This window comes from Neopsephotus bourkii, unplaced genomic scaffold, assembly GCF_033783945.1.
Source record: "Neopsephotus bourkii isolate Nb327-2 ecotype Australia unplaced genomic scaffold, CSIRO-AGI_Nbou_v1 NB_830, whole genome shotgun sequence".
NCBI lineage: Eukaryota > Metazoa > Chordata > Aves > Psittaciformes > Psittacidae > Neopsephotus > Neopsephotus bourkii.
In genome coordinates, this window is record NW_026901326.1 from 314 (window position 1) to 17212 (window position 16899).

Below are 16899 nucleotides of genomic sequence, written 5' to 3' on the forward strand. Positions count from 1 at the left end.
AGGGGATGGGGATGCAAGAGGCAGGGTAAAGATGGAGGGGATTGGGATAGGATGGAGGGGACAGCAATGGGATGGGATGGAGGGCATAGGGATGGGATGGAAGGGATACACAAGCGATGGACGGAATGGGAACTGGATGGAAGGGACAGGAATGAGCATGAGGAGAAGAGGGATGGGACGGGATAGGATGGATACATCCTATCCATAGGGATGGAGGGCACAGGGATGGAATGGCAGTGGAATGGATGGGATAGAGAGCAGAAGACAGGGATGGGCATGGATGGGATGTGATGGGCTGGAAGGGGCAGGGATGCGATGGCGATGGAAGGGGCACGGTGGCATCGTCCCGGTGTGACCCTCGCCCTGCCCCTGTCCCCTGCCCCAGCCGGGGGAGCCAACGGCGGAGCCCCCCTGCAGTTACTTGTCCATCGAGGAGTGCATGGACGAGATGTTCTTCATGGCGCCCGACGACACCGACTCGGACGAGACCTTCCTGAGTGCCCACGATGACCTCAGCCCCTTGCGGGCAGCGCTGGAGCCCCCGGGGAGCCCGGTACCGGGTGATGGGGACCCCACTGCGGCACCGGGAGCGGGGCCGGACGCCTCGGATGAGGACATCGAAGAGGCCGGAACCGACCCCGCTCCCAGCGCCCCGGGGGAGCCTGGGGAAGGGGAACCGCAACCGGTGCCTCCATCCCCGCTTCCCTCCGGTGCCGCCGAGGGCAGCGCGGGGCCGAGCCGCCCGGAGCCGCCGGTGCTGCCCGAACCCGCGGCCGGGCTCCGCTTGGCCACCCGCGCCGCGCCGGTGCTGCAGGCGCGCTCCGTGCCCGTCGTGCCCCCCAAGCCGCAGTTTGCTACGGTCCCGTCGGAGGAGGAGGACGAGGAGGAAGCGGCACCGCCGGAAGGGCCGCCCCTTGCCCGCGGCCCCGCGCTGAGGCGGGCGGGCTGGCGGGCCCGGGGGAGCGTGTCCCTGGATGCGGAGCTGCCGCCGGGCCGGGCCCCGGTGCGCCGGATCCAGACGTACGGCGGCGAGGAGCCGGTGACCGCCGGCCCGGCCGCGGCCCTGCCCGCGCACAGGGCCCCGCTGCGGCCGCTGTCCCTGGACGCGGGGGGGAGCCGGGCGGGCCCGCGGAGGGCGGTGGGGCCCGGGGCCGAGGGGCAATAAAGGCGCTGGGCTTTGTCTACCGCTGCGGCCTCCTTCAGCACAACATGGCGGCGGCCGCGCCGGCTTCCAGCCACCGTGGGGCTGTGGGTCCCCGCGGGGCTCCGAGGGCCGGGCCGGGGACAGGGCGCGGAAGAAGGGGGCCTAACCCCGGGGGGTCGGTACCGGGAGCAGCGCCTGTTCGCCCGGGCTGGGCACGGGGCCTTGCGAGGGGTGCCCGGCTCCAAGATGGCGCTGCCCTCACTCAAGATGGCGGCTGGTGGGGGGGAGCCGCTGAGCTTCGCCGTCTAAGATGGCGCCCGCCGCGGCCGCGCGCGCTGAGATGGCGCCGTGCCCGGCCCCAAGATGGCGGCCGCCCTGCGCCCCGGCCCAAGATGGCGGCGGAGGAGGTGTGAAGGGGGCGGGCACCGGCTCCGCTTCCGCCCGGGCCCGTGATGGCGGCGCGGCGGCACCGTGCGCATGTGCGGGGCTCCATGGCGAGACAAGGGGCCGAGCGCGCGCAGGGCGGCCCGGCGCGGACAGGTACCGGGGGCGGCGGGCGGGGGGCGCCGGGACCCGGCCGGGACCGCGCCGGGGGCGGGAGGGGCAGGCCCGGGCCGACACCGCCCTCCCCGCCCGCGGAGCCGCGGGGCCAGGCCCGGCCGCGGGGAACTGGGCCCAGCCGCGGCCCAGCGCTGCCGCCGGGGCGCGTCCCCCCCCGCCCCGCTCCGTGCTCCGGGTCCCGCCGCCCCCCCTCGGGCCCTGTCATCTTCCCCCGTGCTCCCCCCGCGCCTGTCACCGCCGCCGCTGCTCCCCCGGCCCTGACACCCGGGTCTGTGCCCGGACCCGCTCGGGGAGCACCGAGCGCAGGGCCCGGGGGGTGCCGCGGGGCTCAACCCGCGGGGGGCGCGGTGCGGAACCCCCCCACACACACATCGCGGGACCCCCGCTCCCGGCGCCGCAACCGGGACAAAGGAACGGGGGTCGCGGCGGGGCGGAACCGGGGCCCGAGGGCGCGGGGGTACCGGTGACAGCGGGAGGAGGAGGAGGAGGAGGAGGAGGATGGGGGGGAAGGGACGGCCCCGGCTGAGCCCCCCCTGCCCCTGCCCCTGCAGGGCTGTGAAGCCGGAGCCTCCTCTGCGTCTGCCCCGCGGATGCCCGTCGGAGCGGAGCGATGAAGGGGTGAGATGGGGCCCGGGGTGCGGCTGTGCATGGGGTGGGATGGGGGGTCCCCAATAATGGGTTAGGGGGGATCCCCAGTGATGGGCTATGGGGGTCCTCAGTGATGGGCTGTGGGGTCCTCAATAATGGGTTATGGAGGTCCCCAGTAATGGGCTGTGGGGTCCTCAGTGATGGGTTATGGAGGTCCCCAGTAATGGGCTGTGGGGTCCTCAATAATGGGTTAGGGGGGATGCCCAGTGATGGGTTATGGGGATCCCCAGTAATGGGCTGTGGGGTCCTCAATAATGGGTTAGGGGTGATCCCCAGTGGTGGGCTCTGGGGTTCCCAATAATGGGCTATGGAGGTCCCCAGTAACAGGTTAATGGGGTCTCCAATAATGGTTATGGAGGATCCCCAGTGATGGGTTATGGGGGTCCCCAGCAGTGGGCTATGGGATCCTCAATAATGGGTTATGGAGGATCCCCAGTGATGGGCTGTGGGGTCCCCAATAATGGGCTATGGGGGGTCCCCAGTAATGGGCTATGGGGGGGTCTCCAGCAATGGCCTGTGGGGTCCCCAATAATGGGTTATGGAGGATTCCCAGTAATGGGCTATGGGGGTCCGCAATAATAGATTATGGAGGATCCCCAGTGATGGGCTGTGGGGTCCCCAATAATGGGCTATGGGAGGTCCCCAGCAATGGCCTGTGGGGTCCCCAATAATGGGTTATGGAGGATCCCCAATGATGGGCTATGGGGGTCCTCAGTAATAGGTTATGGAGGATCCCCAGTGATGGGCTATGGGGGTCCCCAGTGATGTTCTATTGGGTCCCCAATAATGGGTTATGGAGGATCCCCAGTGATGGGCTATGGGGGTCCTCAGTAGTAGGTTATGGAGGATCCCCAGTGGTGGGCTATGGTGAATCTCCAGTGATGGGCTATTGGGTCCCCAATAATGGGCTGTGGGGGGGCCCCAGCAATGGGCTGTGGGGTCCCTGACCCATTGCTCCTCTCCTTGCAGGCAGCAGAAAGCAGCCGAGACAGAAGAGGGGACAGTGCAGATCCAGGAAGGTGAGTGGGGACCCCTCTGGGCTATGGGGGGGTTTGGGGCTGCAGCTGCCCCAGTTTAGCCCTGGCCATGCCCAGTTTAGCACTGGTAAGAAGTGGCTGAGGCACTTAAAACCAGGCCCTGTCCTTGTCCCTGCTAGAGAAGGGAGCAGCGCTGAGCCCCTCAGCATCACAGGGACCTTTTGCCTTGGCCCCTTTCCCTATTATGGGGTAGAATCATGGAATGATTCGGGATAAAGAGACCCTAAAGCTCCTCCAGCTCCAACCCCTGTCACCTCCCACCGGAGCAGGATGCTCCAAGCCCCTGTGTCCAACCTGGCCTTGAGCATCCCCATCCCTTGGATACCCTGTACCAGTGCCTCCCTAAACCTCCTTCTTGCCTTAAGGTGCAGTGGCCACAGGGGAGGATCCCACCAGCGTCGCCATTGCCAGCATCCAGTCTGCAGCCACCTTCCCCGACCCCAACATCAAGTATGTGTTTCGCACGGAGAACGGCGGCACGCAGGTACCGGCACCGGGAGCACCGGTGGGGTGGGGTGGGGTGCAATGGGTTCGGTGGCACGGACCGGTCCCTGCAGCTCCATACTCTCCATAGGTGATGTACAGGGTGATCCAAGTGGCTGACGGGCAGCTGGACGGGCAGACGGAGGGCACCAGTGCCATCAGCGGCTACCCCGCCACCCAGTCCATGACACAGGTGGGTGCCGGTGGTGGGGAGCGCGGTGAGGAGCATCTCCGGTGCCTTGTGCCACCGCGGCACCGCTGTGGTTCCCCCCTCTCCCCCTGCAGGCCGTCATCCAGGGCGCCTTCACCAGTGAGGATGCGGTGGAGACGGAGGCCACGGCCACCGAGACCCATTACACCTACTTCCCCACCACGGCCGTGGCCGACACCAGCACCTCGGCCGGCGCGGGTACCACGGCCACCGCTGTTGTCACCACGCAGAACTCGGAGGCCCTCCTAGGGCAGCCAACCCCTACGGGTACGGTGTGGGGTGTGTATGGGGGGGGGTTTTGGCCCGTTTTGGGGGGGTCTTTGCCTCACCCTGTGGTGTTTTGGCTCCTTTAGGGCAGTTCTTTGTGATGATGTCGCCGCAGGAGGTGCTGCAGGGGGGCCCGCAGAGGTCCATTGCCCCCCGTGCACACCCCTACTCCCCGTGAGTACCGGATCCCCCCCATTTTGATGCTTCCTGGATCCCCTGGCACGTGGCTATGGGATGCTCCGGTGCTTACGGAGCGGGCTGGATCACCCCGATCCATCCCCCCATGCCGGCATGGGGAGGGCTGGGATGGAGCCGGATCCTCACCGGGATCACCAGGACCGACGCCGCCGGTGTTCCCCCAGGAAGTCGGAGGCACCGCGAGCCACCCGGGATGAGAAGCGCCGGGCACAGCACAACGAAGGTACCGGCAATGGGATGGGGGGAGCATCCCATGTCCAGTGTGGGATCCGGTGCGGGATAACCGCCAGCCATTGGGTTAACGCTGCCGGCTCCCAGTTCCTGGATGGAAAAGCTCTTAAGGAAACACCCCAAAGCTCTCGTTAAAACCTTTGGGGACCCCCAAGGACACCCTAAAAGATGCTGATTTGACCCAAACCAGGCCCATTCACCCCCCCTGGGGACTGGGTCAAGCACAACAGGAAACAATGACCGCCAGCCCATCCGGGGGGGGGCTGGTTTGGGGATGGAGGGATGGGGGGGTGTCTCCGGGCTCTGCTGCCCCCCCAACCCCTCTGTGCCCCCCCCCCGGTAGTGGAGCGTCGGCGCAGGGACAAGATCAACAACTGGATCGTGCAGCTCTCCAAGATCATCCCTGACTGCTCCATGGAGAACACCAAGTCCGGGCAGGTCAGGACCCCCCCCACAGCAGTGCTGTGGGGCTCGGGGGGGAGTATTATGGGATGCTGGTGTCCCCCCATTCACCCCAATATATCCCAATCCCCAGAGCAAGGGGGGGATCCTGTCCAAAGCCTGCGACTACATCCAGGAGCTGCGGCAGAGCAACCACCGCCTCTCCGAGGAGCTGCAGGGCCTCGACCAGCTCCAGATGGACAACGAGGTCTTGCGGCAGCAGGTGAGGAATTGGGGGGGACACACATGGATTTAGGTCCCTTTACCCACAATGGGGAGGGGGGGGGTGTCCATGCTTGCGCTGACCCCCCCCTTTCCCATGGGTACCCCCATCCTGGTGCCAGGTTGAGGACCTGAAGAACAAGAACCTGATCCTGCGGGCGCAGCTCCGCCAGCACGGGGTCGAGATCGTCATCAAGAACGACACCCACTGACGGGACAGCGGGGACGGGGTGGGGGGGGCACGGGGACCCCCCCCCTCGCGACCCACAACTCCCCCCCCTCCCAAATAACCCCAAACACCCCTCCCCCCCAAGCGTGACATGAGGACCCCCCCTTTGGTTTGTGTTCCCCTGTGCCCCCCCCATAAACTTCATGTGCCCCCAGACCCCCCCACCCCCGCGCTTCGTGCACACGCTCTCGGCCAGGCGGGCGCCGGCCCCCCCCCCCCAAAACCCCTTCCCCTCCCCCCCAAGCACTGCCTGCCCCCCCTCCCCCCCCGCCTGCGCCCGTGATGTCCCCGCCCCCCCCTCCCCCCATGGGACACCCCCTCCCGGGGTGGTGTTGGGGGTCCCCGGGGTCCGTGTGTCCCCCCCCCCGCACTGCTGCGGCTGCCCCGCCCCCACCCCTCCCCCCCCCCCCCACCCGGGGCCAGACGGGTTTTTTTTTAAAACTCTGAATTTAACGAAAAAAAAAAAACAAAACAAAACAAAAAAAAACCCAACAAAAAAAGGCAAAAAAGAAATAAAAATAGTGATTTGTTTTTCCAGAGCCCGCCGCTCATTCCCCCCCCCCAGCACCCATCAGAGGCACCCATGGAGCCCTCCATAGCACCCATGGGCACGGGGGGACCCCCAATCCCCTCCTGCACCCCACAAACCCCGTCCCCCAGGGGTACCGGACGGTGCTGGAATGGGGGGGGGGGGGCACCGGGAGCACCGGGAGGCGCTCGGGGGCTGAAGAGGCCGCAGGCCCCGTCGCTATGGCAACGGCCGGGTTCCCCGCCTGAGGGCCGGCGCGACGGACGCAACGCGCGCCCATTGGGCAGAAGTTAAAGAGCGCTCTCTGATTGGCCAGCAGGCTTTGCTCCGCCCAACCCTTCTTCACACCTGTCTCTAGCACCGACTCTTCGTCCAACCCAATCGCATCAGCGCTGAGGGGCCGAGCCTGCCGGTCATTGGTTGTGGGGCGCGTCCGCTCTTGGCGCTGACAGGCGGCGCAGCCAATGGCTGGTGGGTTATGGGGCGGTGCTCCGCAGCACCTGGTGGAGGGGCGGCACCCGGTTAGTCCAGCCCCTCCGGGGGGGCGGGGCCCACCTGGGCGGGGCGGGGCCGCACCTGGCGCGGGCGCGGCGGCGGCGATGGCGGCAGCGGCGGGGGGCGGCCCCGGGCCCTGGCTCCTGCTCCTCGGGGCGGCCGGTGAGTGCCGGCGGGGACCACGAGGTGTCCGGACAATGGCCCCGGTGCCCAGGGCCTCCGGTACCGGTGGTATTGGGGGGGGTTGCCCGGTACTGGAGGGGTTGCCCGCTACCGGTGGTCCGGGGCTTTGGGGGGGGCCCCGGGGCCTGGTGCTGCCGCCCACCGCGATAACGGGGTCTTGGTGACCCTGCGGAGCCCTCCCGCCCCGGTGGAGCCCCGTTAGGGCGCGGGGGCACGGCGGGCTCGGCGGCACCGCCTCGTTGTTTATGGTTTGTGGTTGCGTTTATGGGCCATAAAGAACTTTGTTACCGGTAACCCTGGGGCGGGGGGGGGGCACCAGCACCGGGTAAAGCCCCAAAGGAACCGGGCGAGGGCTGAGGCGGTGCCGTTCCCAGCGACACGCGGGGGCTCGGGATACCGGAGGGTTCGGGGTAGCGGAGGGGATTCGCTGTACTGGGGGGTTCGCGGTATCGGGGGTATCGCGGGTACTGGGGGGTTCGCGGTACCGGGAGTTCGGGGTAGCGGGGGGTTCGTGGGTACCGGAGGGTTCGTGGTATTGGGGGTACCGGGGGGGTTCGTGGTATCGGGAGCTCGGGGTAGCGGGGGGTTTGTGGGTACCGGAGGGTTCGTGGTATTGGGGGTACCGGGGGGGTTCGCGTTATCGGGGGTATCGTGGGTACCGGGGGTTCGCGTTATCGGGGGTATCGTGGGTACCGAGGGGGTTCGCGTTATCGGGGGTATCGGGGGTACCGGGGGGTTCGCGTTATCGGGGGTATCGTGGGTACCGGGGGGGTTCTCGTTATCGGGGGTATCTGGGGGTTCGCGTTATCGGGGGTATCGTGGGTACCGGGGGGTTCGCGTTATCGGGGGTATCGTGGGTACCGGGGGGGTTCTCGTTATCGGGGGTATTGTGGGTACCGGAGGTATCGCGGTATCGTTGGTACCGGGGGGTTCGCGGTATCGGGAGTATCGAGGGGTACCGGGGGTTCTCTGAACCGGGGGGTTCGGGGTACCACGGTACCGGAGAGCTCAGGTTATTGCGGTACCGGGGGCTCGGCGGATCAAGCTTTCAGTGCCCCGAGAGAGTCGCGGTACCGGGGATTGGGGGTATCGCGATAGCGGACGGTTCTCGGTATCACGGTACCGGGGGCTCAGGGTCTCTGTGTAGGGGGGGGTTCGCGGTACCGGGGGGCATGGGGGTACCGAGGCCCTTGGTGGAGCCGCTGACGGAGGGTGTGGATCCGGCCGCACTTCCCGGGGCCGGAAACCCGGCGCGGACAAACATCCCGGCCGGGATCGGGGCTCTTCCTGCTGCCGCCGGTGCGGGGGGGGGGGACCGGGACCGGGGCTCCAAAGGGTTTCGGGGTGCGGGGCCGTGACCTCCGGTGCCTTTTCCTGCCCCTTTTTGCGGGACCGATCCCGGAGCCGCTCGGGGTTAACGCGATGGCGGCGGCGGTGGAGCCGGCGGTGATCCCATGGGATGGCCTCTGCCTGCTCCTTGTGGCCCGAATCCACCTGAATTCACCCCAAACCCTTCCCGGGGCCGCGCTTCCAGACTTTTCTATCCGATGGCGTTCCCTTGGTATCGAGCAGCGCTTTATGCTTGGAGCCACCAAACACCCATTTCCTCCTTGTTTCACCCCAAAAATCACTCCTCCCACCCCGTTTCCCCGGTGCCTGCGGGGTGGGGCAGGGGCCACGCGTGTCCAGGCGTGTTCCATGTGCGTGTTCCGTGTAGCGTGTTCCGTGTGCGTGTCCGAGCGCCCCGAAACCGGGCACACCCGGACGGGATTTTCCAGCTCCCGGAGCCCGTATCCCAGCGGGGTGTTGGTGTCACCCGGTCCTGGTGACCGTCACCGCCGCCTCGGGGCTCTGCTCCCCCCTTCCTGCATCCCATTGGATTCCGGAGCCGGGTCCTTGTCCCTCCGCAGTGTCGCTGGTGGGAACCCAAGTCATCTACGAGACCAAAGAAGTGCCTGAGAACGAGGGTGAGTGCCCCCCATCCCCGTTACCCCAGTGCAGCACCGCGGTTTCCCGGTGGCACCGGTTGGCGACGCCGCTTTCCCTATCCGGTAGCCGCCGAGATCCCCTGTGCCGCCTATGAGTTCGGGTTGAAGAACCCCCGCATCGAGTGGAAGTTCCAGAAGGGATCCTCGCTTGTGCTCGTCTATTGTGGGGGGGAATTGACGGGTACATCCATATGGAACCCCCATTCCCCTTTTCCCTGTGTCCATCCAGCCCCATTCCCAACCCCATTCCCTCTCTCCCAGAGCCATACAAGGACCGGATCCGTTTCTCCCCCACCACCATCACCTTCCTCACGGTGACGCGGGCGGATACGGGCAAGTACATCTGCGAGGTGGTGTGGGACGGCAGCAAGATTGCCAAGTCCGAGGTGAACCTCATTGTCCAAGGTGCGCCCATTCCCCCCCATCCCACCCCATCCCTGTCCCCGCTATGGTGTGGGGCCGGTCCTGACCCCCTTTCTGGCCCCATATCCCCCAGTGCCGCCCTCCAAGCCCGTTGCCCACGTCCCCACGTCGGCCACCATCGGCAGTAGGATCGTGCTGCGCTGCACCGAGACGGACGGCTCGCCCCCCCCCACCTTCCGCTGGTACAAGGATGGGATGCTGCTTCCCACCGATCCCAAATCCAGCCCCAGCTTCCGGAATTCCTCCTATAGCCTGGATACCGCTACGGGAGAGCTGGTGAGTGTGGGGGGGTGTGTATGGGGGGGGTCTGAACATGGGGATCCCATTCCCTGCATCCCGTGCTCACATCCCGGCTCCCATCCAGGTTTTCCAGCCCCTCGGCAGCTCCGACAGTGGTGATTACTCCTGCGAGGCCAGCAACAACGTGGGGTCTGCCCAGAGATCCGATGCGATCCATATGGAAGCCAGTAAGGACCAGTCACAGGTTATGGGGGGCACCAGCACTCATTGCAGTTAATGGTGTCCAATGAGTGTTAACGATCCCATTGGCATTCCCAAGAGCCAGGAAAAGGGGAAAAGTGCCCCTAGGGATACCTAAAGCTGGGTTCGGCTGCTGGATCTACCCGGATCCTGGCCCTCACTGGTGCTGGGCTCATACTGGGGCTGCTCCAGGCTCTCTTCCTGCTTTTCCACACTGGGATTGGCCGCTCTCATCCATCCCCATCCCTCCATCCCTTTGCCAGGTGAGGTCAACGTGGGCGGCATCGTGGCCGCGGTCGTGGTGCTGCTGATGGTGCTGGCGCTCGTGGCCTTCGGCATCTGGTTTGCCTACAGCCGGGGCTTCTTCAGCAGTGAGTCCTGGGGCCCGTGTCCCCCATGTGTCCCCCATGTCCCTGTGCGTCCCCCTCCCCATGATGTGTCCCCCCCCGATGCCCCCCCCCCGATGCCCCCCCCCCGATGCCCCCCCATGATGTCCCCCCGTGGTGCCCCCCCCATGATGCCTCCCCAAGATGCCCCCCACGATGCCCCACCCTGATGTCCCCCCCACGATGCCCTCCCCACGATGCCCCCCCACGATGCTCCCCCCCGATGTCCCCCCCACGCTGCCCCCCCAATGTCCCTCCTACGATGCCCCCCCACGATGCCCCCGATGTTCCCCCTCCAATGCCCCCCACGACGCCCCCCACAACACCCCCCCCATGACGCCCCCCATGATGCCCCCCCACCCCATGACCCACGATATCCCCCCTCCAATGCCCCCCCACGATGCCCCCCCCACCGTGCCCCCCACGATATCCCCCCTCCAATGCCCCCCCCACGATGCCCCCCCCATAATGTCCCCCCATGACGCCCCCCCCACGATGCCCCCCCCACGATGCCCCCCCCACGATGCTCCCCCCACGATGCCCCCCCCACGATGCCCCCCTCTAACTCCAGCTCTTTCTTCCATTCCAGAGAGGAAAGAGTAAGTGAAGCCGCTGCTGCCTCCTGCTCCTCTCCCACCGGGCTTGGGAAGAGCCTCGGGAGGCCCCGGGTGCTGGGGGGGTGCACGTGGGGGGGGGGTCCTGGTCCCGCTCCCATCTCCCCCTTCCCTGCTCTTCCTGCAGCGGCACCGGCAAGAAGGTGATTTACAGCCAGCCCTCGCACCGCAGCCAGGTGAGGCCCCGGCCCTGTCCCCTGTCCCCGTTCCCTGTCCCTGCCATTCCCTGTCCCTGTTCCCTATCCCTGTTCCCTATCCCTGCCATTCACTGTCCCCATTCCCTATCCCTGCCATTCCCTGTCCCTGTTCCCTATCCCCGTTCCCTGTCCCCATTCCCTGTCCCTGTTCCTTATCCCTGCCATTCCCTGTTTCTGTTCCTTATCCCCATTGCCTATCCCTGCAATTCCCTATCCCTGTTCCCTATCCCTGCCATTCCCTGTCCCTGTCCCCGCCATTCCCTGTTTCTGTTCCCTATCCCCATTCCCTATCCTTGCCATTCCCTATTCCCTATCCCTGCCATTCCCTATCCCCGTGCCCTATCCCTGCCATTCCCTGTCTCGGTTCCCTGTTCCCATTCCCTGTCCCTGCCATTCCCTGTCCCCGTTCCCTGTCCCCATTCCCTGTCCCTGCCATTCCCTATCCCCGTGCCCTATCGCTGCCATCCCCTGTTCCTGTTCCCTATCCCCATGCCCTATCCCTGCCATTCCCTGTTCCCTATCCCCACCATTCCCCGTTTCTGTTTCCTGTCCCCATTCCCTATCCCTGCCATTCCCTATCCCCGTGCCCTATCGCTGCCATCCCCTGTTCCTGTTCCCTATCCCCGTGCCCTATCCCTGCCATTCCCTGTCTCTGTTCCCTATCCCCATTCCCTATCCTTGCCATTCCCTATTCCCTATCCCTGCCATTCCCTATCCCCATTCCCTATCCCTGCCATTCCCTGTTCCTGTTCCCTATCCCCACCATTCCCTGTCTCTGTTTCCTGTCCCCATTCCCTACCCCCGCCATTCCCTATCTCCGTGCCCTATCCCTGCCATTCCCTGTTTGTGTTCCCTATCCCCATTCCTTATCCCCACCATTCCCTGTCCCCATTCCCTATCCCCACCATTCCCTGTCCCCATTCCCTATCCCCGTGCCCTATCCCTGCCATTCCCTGTCTCTGTTCCCTATCCCCATTCCCTGTCCCTGCCATTCCCTGTTCCTGTTCCCTATCCCACCATTCCCTGTCTCTGTTTCCTGTCCCCATTCCCTACCCCAGCCATTCCCTATCCCCGTTCCCTATCCCTGCCATTCCCTGTCCCTGTTCCCTATCCCTGTGCCCTATCCCTGCCATTCCTTGTCCCTGTTCCCTATCCCTGTGCCCTATCCCTGCCATTCACTGTCTCTGTTCCCTATCCTTGTTCCCTATCCCTGCCATTCCCTGTCCCTGTTCCCTATCCCTGTGCCCTATCCCTGCCATTCCCTGTCTCTGTTCCCTATCCCCATTCCCTATCCCCACCATTCCCTATCCCCGTTCCCTATCCCTGCCATTCCCTGTCCCTGTTCCCTATCCCTGTGCCCTATCCCTGCCATTCCCTGTCTCTGTTCCCTATCCCCATTCCCTATCCCCACCATTCCCTATCCCCGTTCCTTATCCCTGCCATTCCCTGTCCCCATTCCCTATCCCCGTGCCCTATCCCTGCCATTCCCTGTCTCTGTTCCCTATCCCCATTCCCTGTCCCTGCCATTCCCTGTTCCTGTTCCCTATCCCCACCATTCCCTGTCTCTGTTTCCTGTCCCCATTCCCTACCCCAGCCATTCCCTATCCCCGTTCCCTATCCCTGCCATTCCCTGTCCCTGTTCCCTATTCCTGTGCCCTATCCCTGCCATTCCTTGTCCCTGTTCCCTATCCCTGTGCCCTATCCCTGCCATTCCCTGTCTCTGTTCCCTGTCCCCATTCCCTATCCCCATCATTCTCTGTCCCCATCCCCGGTGTCGTGGTTTCAGCCCAGCCGGTAACTCAGAGCCACGCGTTTCCCATCATTCCCCATCCCCGGTGTTCCCTGTCCCATCCCTGCCATTCCCCATCCCCGGTGTTCCCCATCCCCATCCCCACCATTCCCTGTCCCTGTCTCCACCCCTGGCTTTCCTTGTCGCCAGTGTTCCCTGTCCCCATTCTTGGTATCTCTGTCCTCATCCCCTTCATTCCCTGTCTTCAACCCCACTGTTCCCTGTCCCCATCCCTGGCATTCCCCATCCCCGGCATTCCCCGACCCCACTGTTCCCCATCCCCAGCATTCCCTGTGCCCATTCTTGGTATCTTTGTCCTCATCCCCTTCATTCCCCGTCCTCAACCCCACTGTTCCCTGTTGCTGTCCCCAGCATTCCCAATCCCCAGCATTCCCTGTTCCCAGTATTCCCCAGCGTTCTCCATCCCTGGTGTTCCCATTCCCCATCCCCAGCATTCCCTGTCCCCATCCCTGCCATTCTCTGTCCCCATCCTTGGTATTCTCTATCCACATTCCCTTCATTCCCCATCCTCAACCCCACTGTTCCCTGTTGCTGTCCCCAGCATTCCCCATCCCCATCATTCCTTGTTCCCAGTATTCCCCAGTGTTCTGCATCCCTGGTGTTCCCATTCCCCATCCCCATCATTCCCTGTTCCCAGTATTCCCCAATGTTCTCCATCCCTGGTGTTCCCATTCCCCATCCCCATCATTCCCCATCCAGCAAACCCAGCTGGACCAGTTGGGTACCCCCATCCCCACAGGGAGAGTTCAAGCAGACGTCATCCTTCCTGGTGTGACCCCCCCCAGCTGCGCCCATCCCAGTGTTCCCAGTGTCCCCCCAATGGGACCATGGCGCCACTGGGATTTCACCGCTCCTCGGGATGCTGCAGCTTCACCGGTGCCTTTGGGGCAGCTCCAGGTGGATTTGGGGGGCAGGGGGGGTTGGTTTTATGTCCCCCACTTTGTCCCTGTGGGGACATCACCGTGTCCCCTGCTTGGGGACAGTGCTGGGGGGTGGGAATGTGTCCCCCCCCATTGCTCCCAGTTACCCCCTTGGACTGGGAGGGGGGGGCTGGAAATAAACCAAACCTGTGTCCTTGGATTGGGGCCTGTCCCTTTTGGGGGGACACTGCTTATGGGGGGACACACACAGGAGATGGGGACACACAGGAGATGGGGACACACAGGAGATGGGGACACACAGGAGATGGGGACACACAGGAGATGGGGACACACAGGAGATGGGGGGACACACAGGAGATGGGGACACACAGGAGATGGGGACACACAGGAGATGGGGACACACAGGAGATGGGGACACACAGGAGATGGGGACACACACAGGAGATGGGGACACACAGGAGATGGGGACACACAGGAGATGGGGACACACAGGAGATGGGGACACACACAGGAGATGGGGACACACACAGGAGATGGGGACACACAGGAGATGGGGACACACACAGGAGATGGGGACACACAGGAGATGGGGACACACACAGGAGATGGGGACACACAGGAGATGGGGACACACAGGGGATGGGGACACACACAGGAGATGGGGACACACAGGAGATGGGGACACACAGGGGATGACACACACAGGAGATGGGGACACGCAGGAGATGGGGACACACACAGGAGATGGGGACACACAGGAGATGGGGACACACACAGGAGATGGGGACACACAGGGGACAGGGGGACACACAGGAGATGGGGACACACAGGAGATGGGGACACACACAGGAGATGGGGACACACACAGGAGATGGGGACACACAGGAGATGGGGACAGGAGATGGGGACACACAGGGGATGGGACACACACAGGAGATGGGGACACACAGGAGATGGGGACACACAGGAGATGGAGGAGATGGGGACACACAGGAGATGGGGACACACACAGGAGATGGGGACACACAGGAGATGGGGACAGATGGGGACACATGGGGACACACACAGGAGATGGGGACACACAGGAGATGGGGACACACACAGGAGATGGGGACACACAGAAATGGGACACACAGGAGATGGGGACACACAGGAGAATGGGGATGGGGACAGGAATGGGGACACACACACAGGAGATGGGGACACACAGGAGATGGGGACACACAGGAGATGGGGGACACACACAGGAGATGGGGACACACAGGAGAGATGGGGGGACACAGGAGGACACACACAGGAGATGGGGACACACAGGAGATGGGGACACACACAGGAGATGGGGACACACACAGGAGGTGGGGACACACAGGAGATGGGGACACACAGGCACACAGGAGATGGGGACACACACAGGAGATGGGGACACACACAGGAGATGGGGACACACAGGAGATGGGGACACACAGGGGCCAACACACAGGAGATGGGGACACACACAGGAGATGGGGACACACAGGAGATGGGGACACACACAGGAGATGGGGACACACAGGAGATGGGGACACACAGGAGATGGGGACACACAGGCCCGTCCCCACCATCAACGCAGCCTTTATTTAGTAACCGCTTTGCCTTTGCCCCCCAAGTGGAGGCCGAGCCCCCCCCACTGGGGCATTTTTGGGGGGGGCGGGCCCTTCCTATCCCCCCCCCCCCCCGGTTAGTGGCTCTCTATACACATACATGGGGCCAGGGGGCCCGTGCGTTAATAGCAGAGCTCTACGTTAGCAGCTGGGGGGGGACACGCGGTCGATTATCGGTGGGACCCCCCCATGTCCCCCAGGGCAGCATCTCCCTGCAGGGCCATGGCCTGCAATGGGGCTGGGGGCTTGGGTGGGGGGGCAAGGGGCAGGCGGGGATGGGGATGGGAACAGGAGCACCCATGGGAGGGGAACAGCATGGGGGGGGGCACCCATAGGGTTGGTGGCATCTCCAATGCTGGTGGCATCTACAGCATTGGCATCACCATAAGGGGTTGGTGGCATCTCCAATGCTGGTGGCATCTATAGGGTTGGTGGCACCATAAGGGGTTGGTGACATCTCCAATGCTGGTGGCATCTTTAGGGTTGGTGGCACCATAAGGCGTTGGTGGTATCTCCAGTGCTGGTGGCACCAGAAGAAGCTGGTGTCACCATAAGGGATTGGTGGCGTTTTCAATGCTGGTTGCATCTATAGGGTTGGTGGCATCTCCTATGCTGGTGGCACCATAACAGGTTGCTGTCATCTCCAGTGCTGGTGGCATCTATAGGGTTGGTGGCATCTCCTATGCTGGTGGCACCATAACAGGTTGCTGTCATCTCCAATGCTGGTCGCATCTCCAGTGCTGGTGGCACCTACAGGCACTGGTGATGCCTCCAGGACCAGCAACCCCTCCAGGCACTGGTGGCACCACAAGGGCCGGTGGCACCTACAGGCTTGGTGTCATTACAAGGGTTGGGGGTGCTTCCAGGACCGGTGATGCCTTCAGGCACTGATGGCACCACAAGGGCTTGGTGGCACCAATGGGTAACGGTGACACCTCCAGGACCAGGGCCACCTCCAGGCACTGGTGGCACCACAAGGGCTGGTGGCACCAATGGGTAATGGTGACACCTCCAGGACCGGCGATGCCTCCAGGCACTGGTGGCACCTCTGGGTAACGGTGACATCTCCAGGACCGGTGATGCCTCCAGGCACTGGTGGCACCTCTGGGTAACGGTGACACCTCCAGGACTGGTGATGTCTCCAGGCACTGGTGGCACCACGAGGGCTTGGTGGCACCTCTGGGTAATGGTGACACCTCCAGGACCAGTGATGCCTCCAGGCACTGATGGCACCACAAGGGCTGGTGGCACCAATGGGTAATGGTGACACCTCCAGGACCAGTGATGCCTCCAGGCACTGGTGGCACCTCTGGGTAACGGTGACACCTCCAGGACCGGTGATGCCTCCAGGCACTGATGGCACCTATGGGTAATGGTGACACCTCCAGGACCGGTGATGCCTCCAGGCACTGATGGGAACTCTGGGTAACGGTGACACCTCCAGGACCGGTGATGCCTCCAGGCACTGGTGGCACCACAAGGGCTGGTGGCACCTCTGGGTAACGGTGACACCTCCAGGACCGGCGATACCTCCAGGCACTGGTGGCCCCAATGGGTAACGGTGACACTTCCAGGACCAGGACCACCTCCATGCACTGGTG

At 64.2% G+C, this 16899-nt stretch overlaps 2 protein-coding genes across 4 annotated transcripts; both read left to right on the forward strand.

Annotated features, from left to right (window-relative positions):
- Nucleotides 1-1567: 1567 nt before the first annotated feature.
- LOC133213468 (upstream stimulatory factor 1) lies at nt 1568-5700 on the forward strand. Of its 3 annotated transcripts, none has more exons than XM_061355683.1 (11): nt 1568-1684; nt 2257-2323; nt 3323-3372; nt 3756-3874; nt 3965-4066; nt 4159-4351; nt 4438-4525; nt 4651-4772; nt 5124-5218; nt 5316-5444; nt 5566-5700. In XM_061355683.1, the coding sequence occupies exons 2-11, from the start codon at nt 2316-2318 to the stop codon at nt 5653-5655; spliced, it is 996 nt and encodes a 331-aa protein (XP_061211667.1). In that variant the 5' UTR covers nt 1568-1684; nt 2257-2315; the 3' UTR covers nt 5656-5700. The 3 variants fall into 3 exon arrangements, with proteins under 3 accessions (XP_061211667.1, XP_061211669.1, XP_061211668.1); XM_061355685.1 differs by having other exon boundaries at nt 4714-4772; nt 5566-5693; XM_061355684.1 differs by having other exon boundaries at nt 3762-3874; nt 5566-5693.
- Nucleotides 5701-6772: 1072 nt separating this feature from the next.
- On the forward strand, nt 6773-10759 carry LOC133213467 (junctional adhesion molecule A-like). Its single transcript, XM_061355682.1, has 8 exons — nt 6773-6858; nt 8790-8846; nt 8935-9048; nt 9129-9272; nt 9364-9566; nt 9655-9757; nt 10034-10141; nt 10746-10759. The coding sequence occupies exons 1-8, from the start codon at nt 6801-6803 to the stop codon at nt 10757-10759; spliced, it is 801 nt and encodes a 266-aa protein (XP_061211666.1). The 5' UTR covers nt 6773-6800.
- The last annotated feature ends 6140 nt before the right edge of the window (nt 10760-16899 follow it).

What these genes read in the sequence shown, in the direction of transcription:
- LOC133213467 (XM_061355682.1), top strand. Translation starts at nt 6,801, where the DNA reads ATGGCGGCAGCGGCGGGGGGCGGCCCCGGGCCCTGGCTCCTGCTCCTC. An exon ending in AGAAGTGCCTGAGAACGAGG is followed by an intron (nt 8,847 to 8,934) that starts GTGAGTGCCCCC and finishes CCTATCCGGTAG; the next exon opens with CCGCCGAGATCCCCTGTGCC. An exon ending in GGTGAACCTCATTGTCCAAG is followed by an intron (nt 9,273 to 9,363) that starts GTGCGCCCATTC and finishes CATATCCCCCAG; the next exon opens with TGCCGCCCTCCAAGCCCGTT.
- LOC133213468 (XM_061355683.1), top strand. An exon ending in GACAGTGCAGATCCAGGAAG is followed by an intron (nt 3,373 to 3,755) that starts GTGAGTGGGGAC and finishes TCTTGCCTTAAG; the next exon opens with GTGCAGTGGCCACAGGGGAG. An exon ending in AGGGCAGCCAACCCCTACGG is followed by an intron (nt 4,352 to 4,437) that starts GTACGGTGTGGG and finishes TGGCTCCTTTAG; the next exon opens with GGCAGTTCTTTGTGATGATG.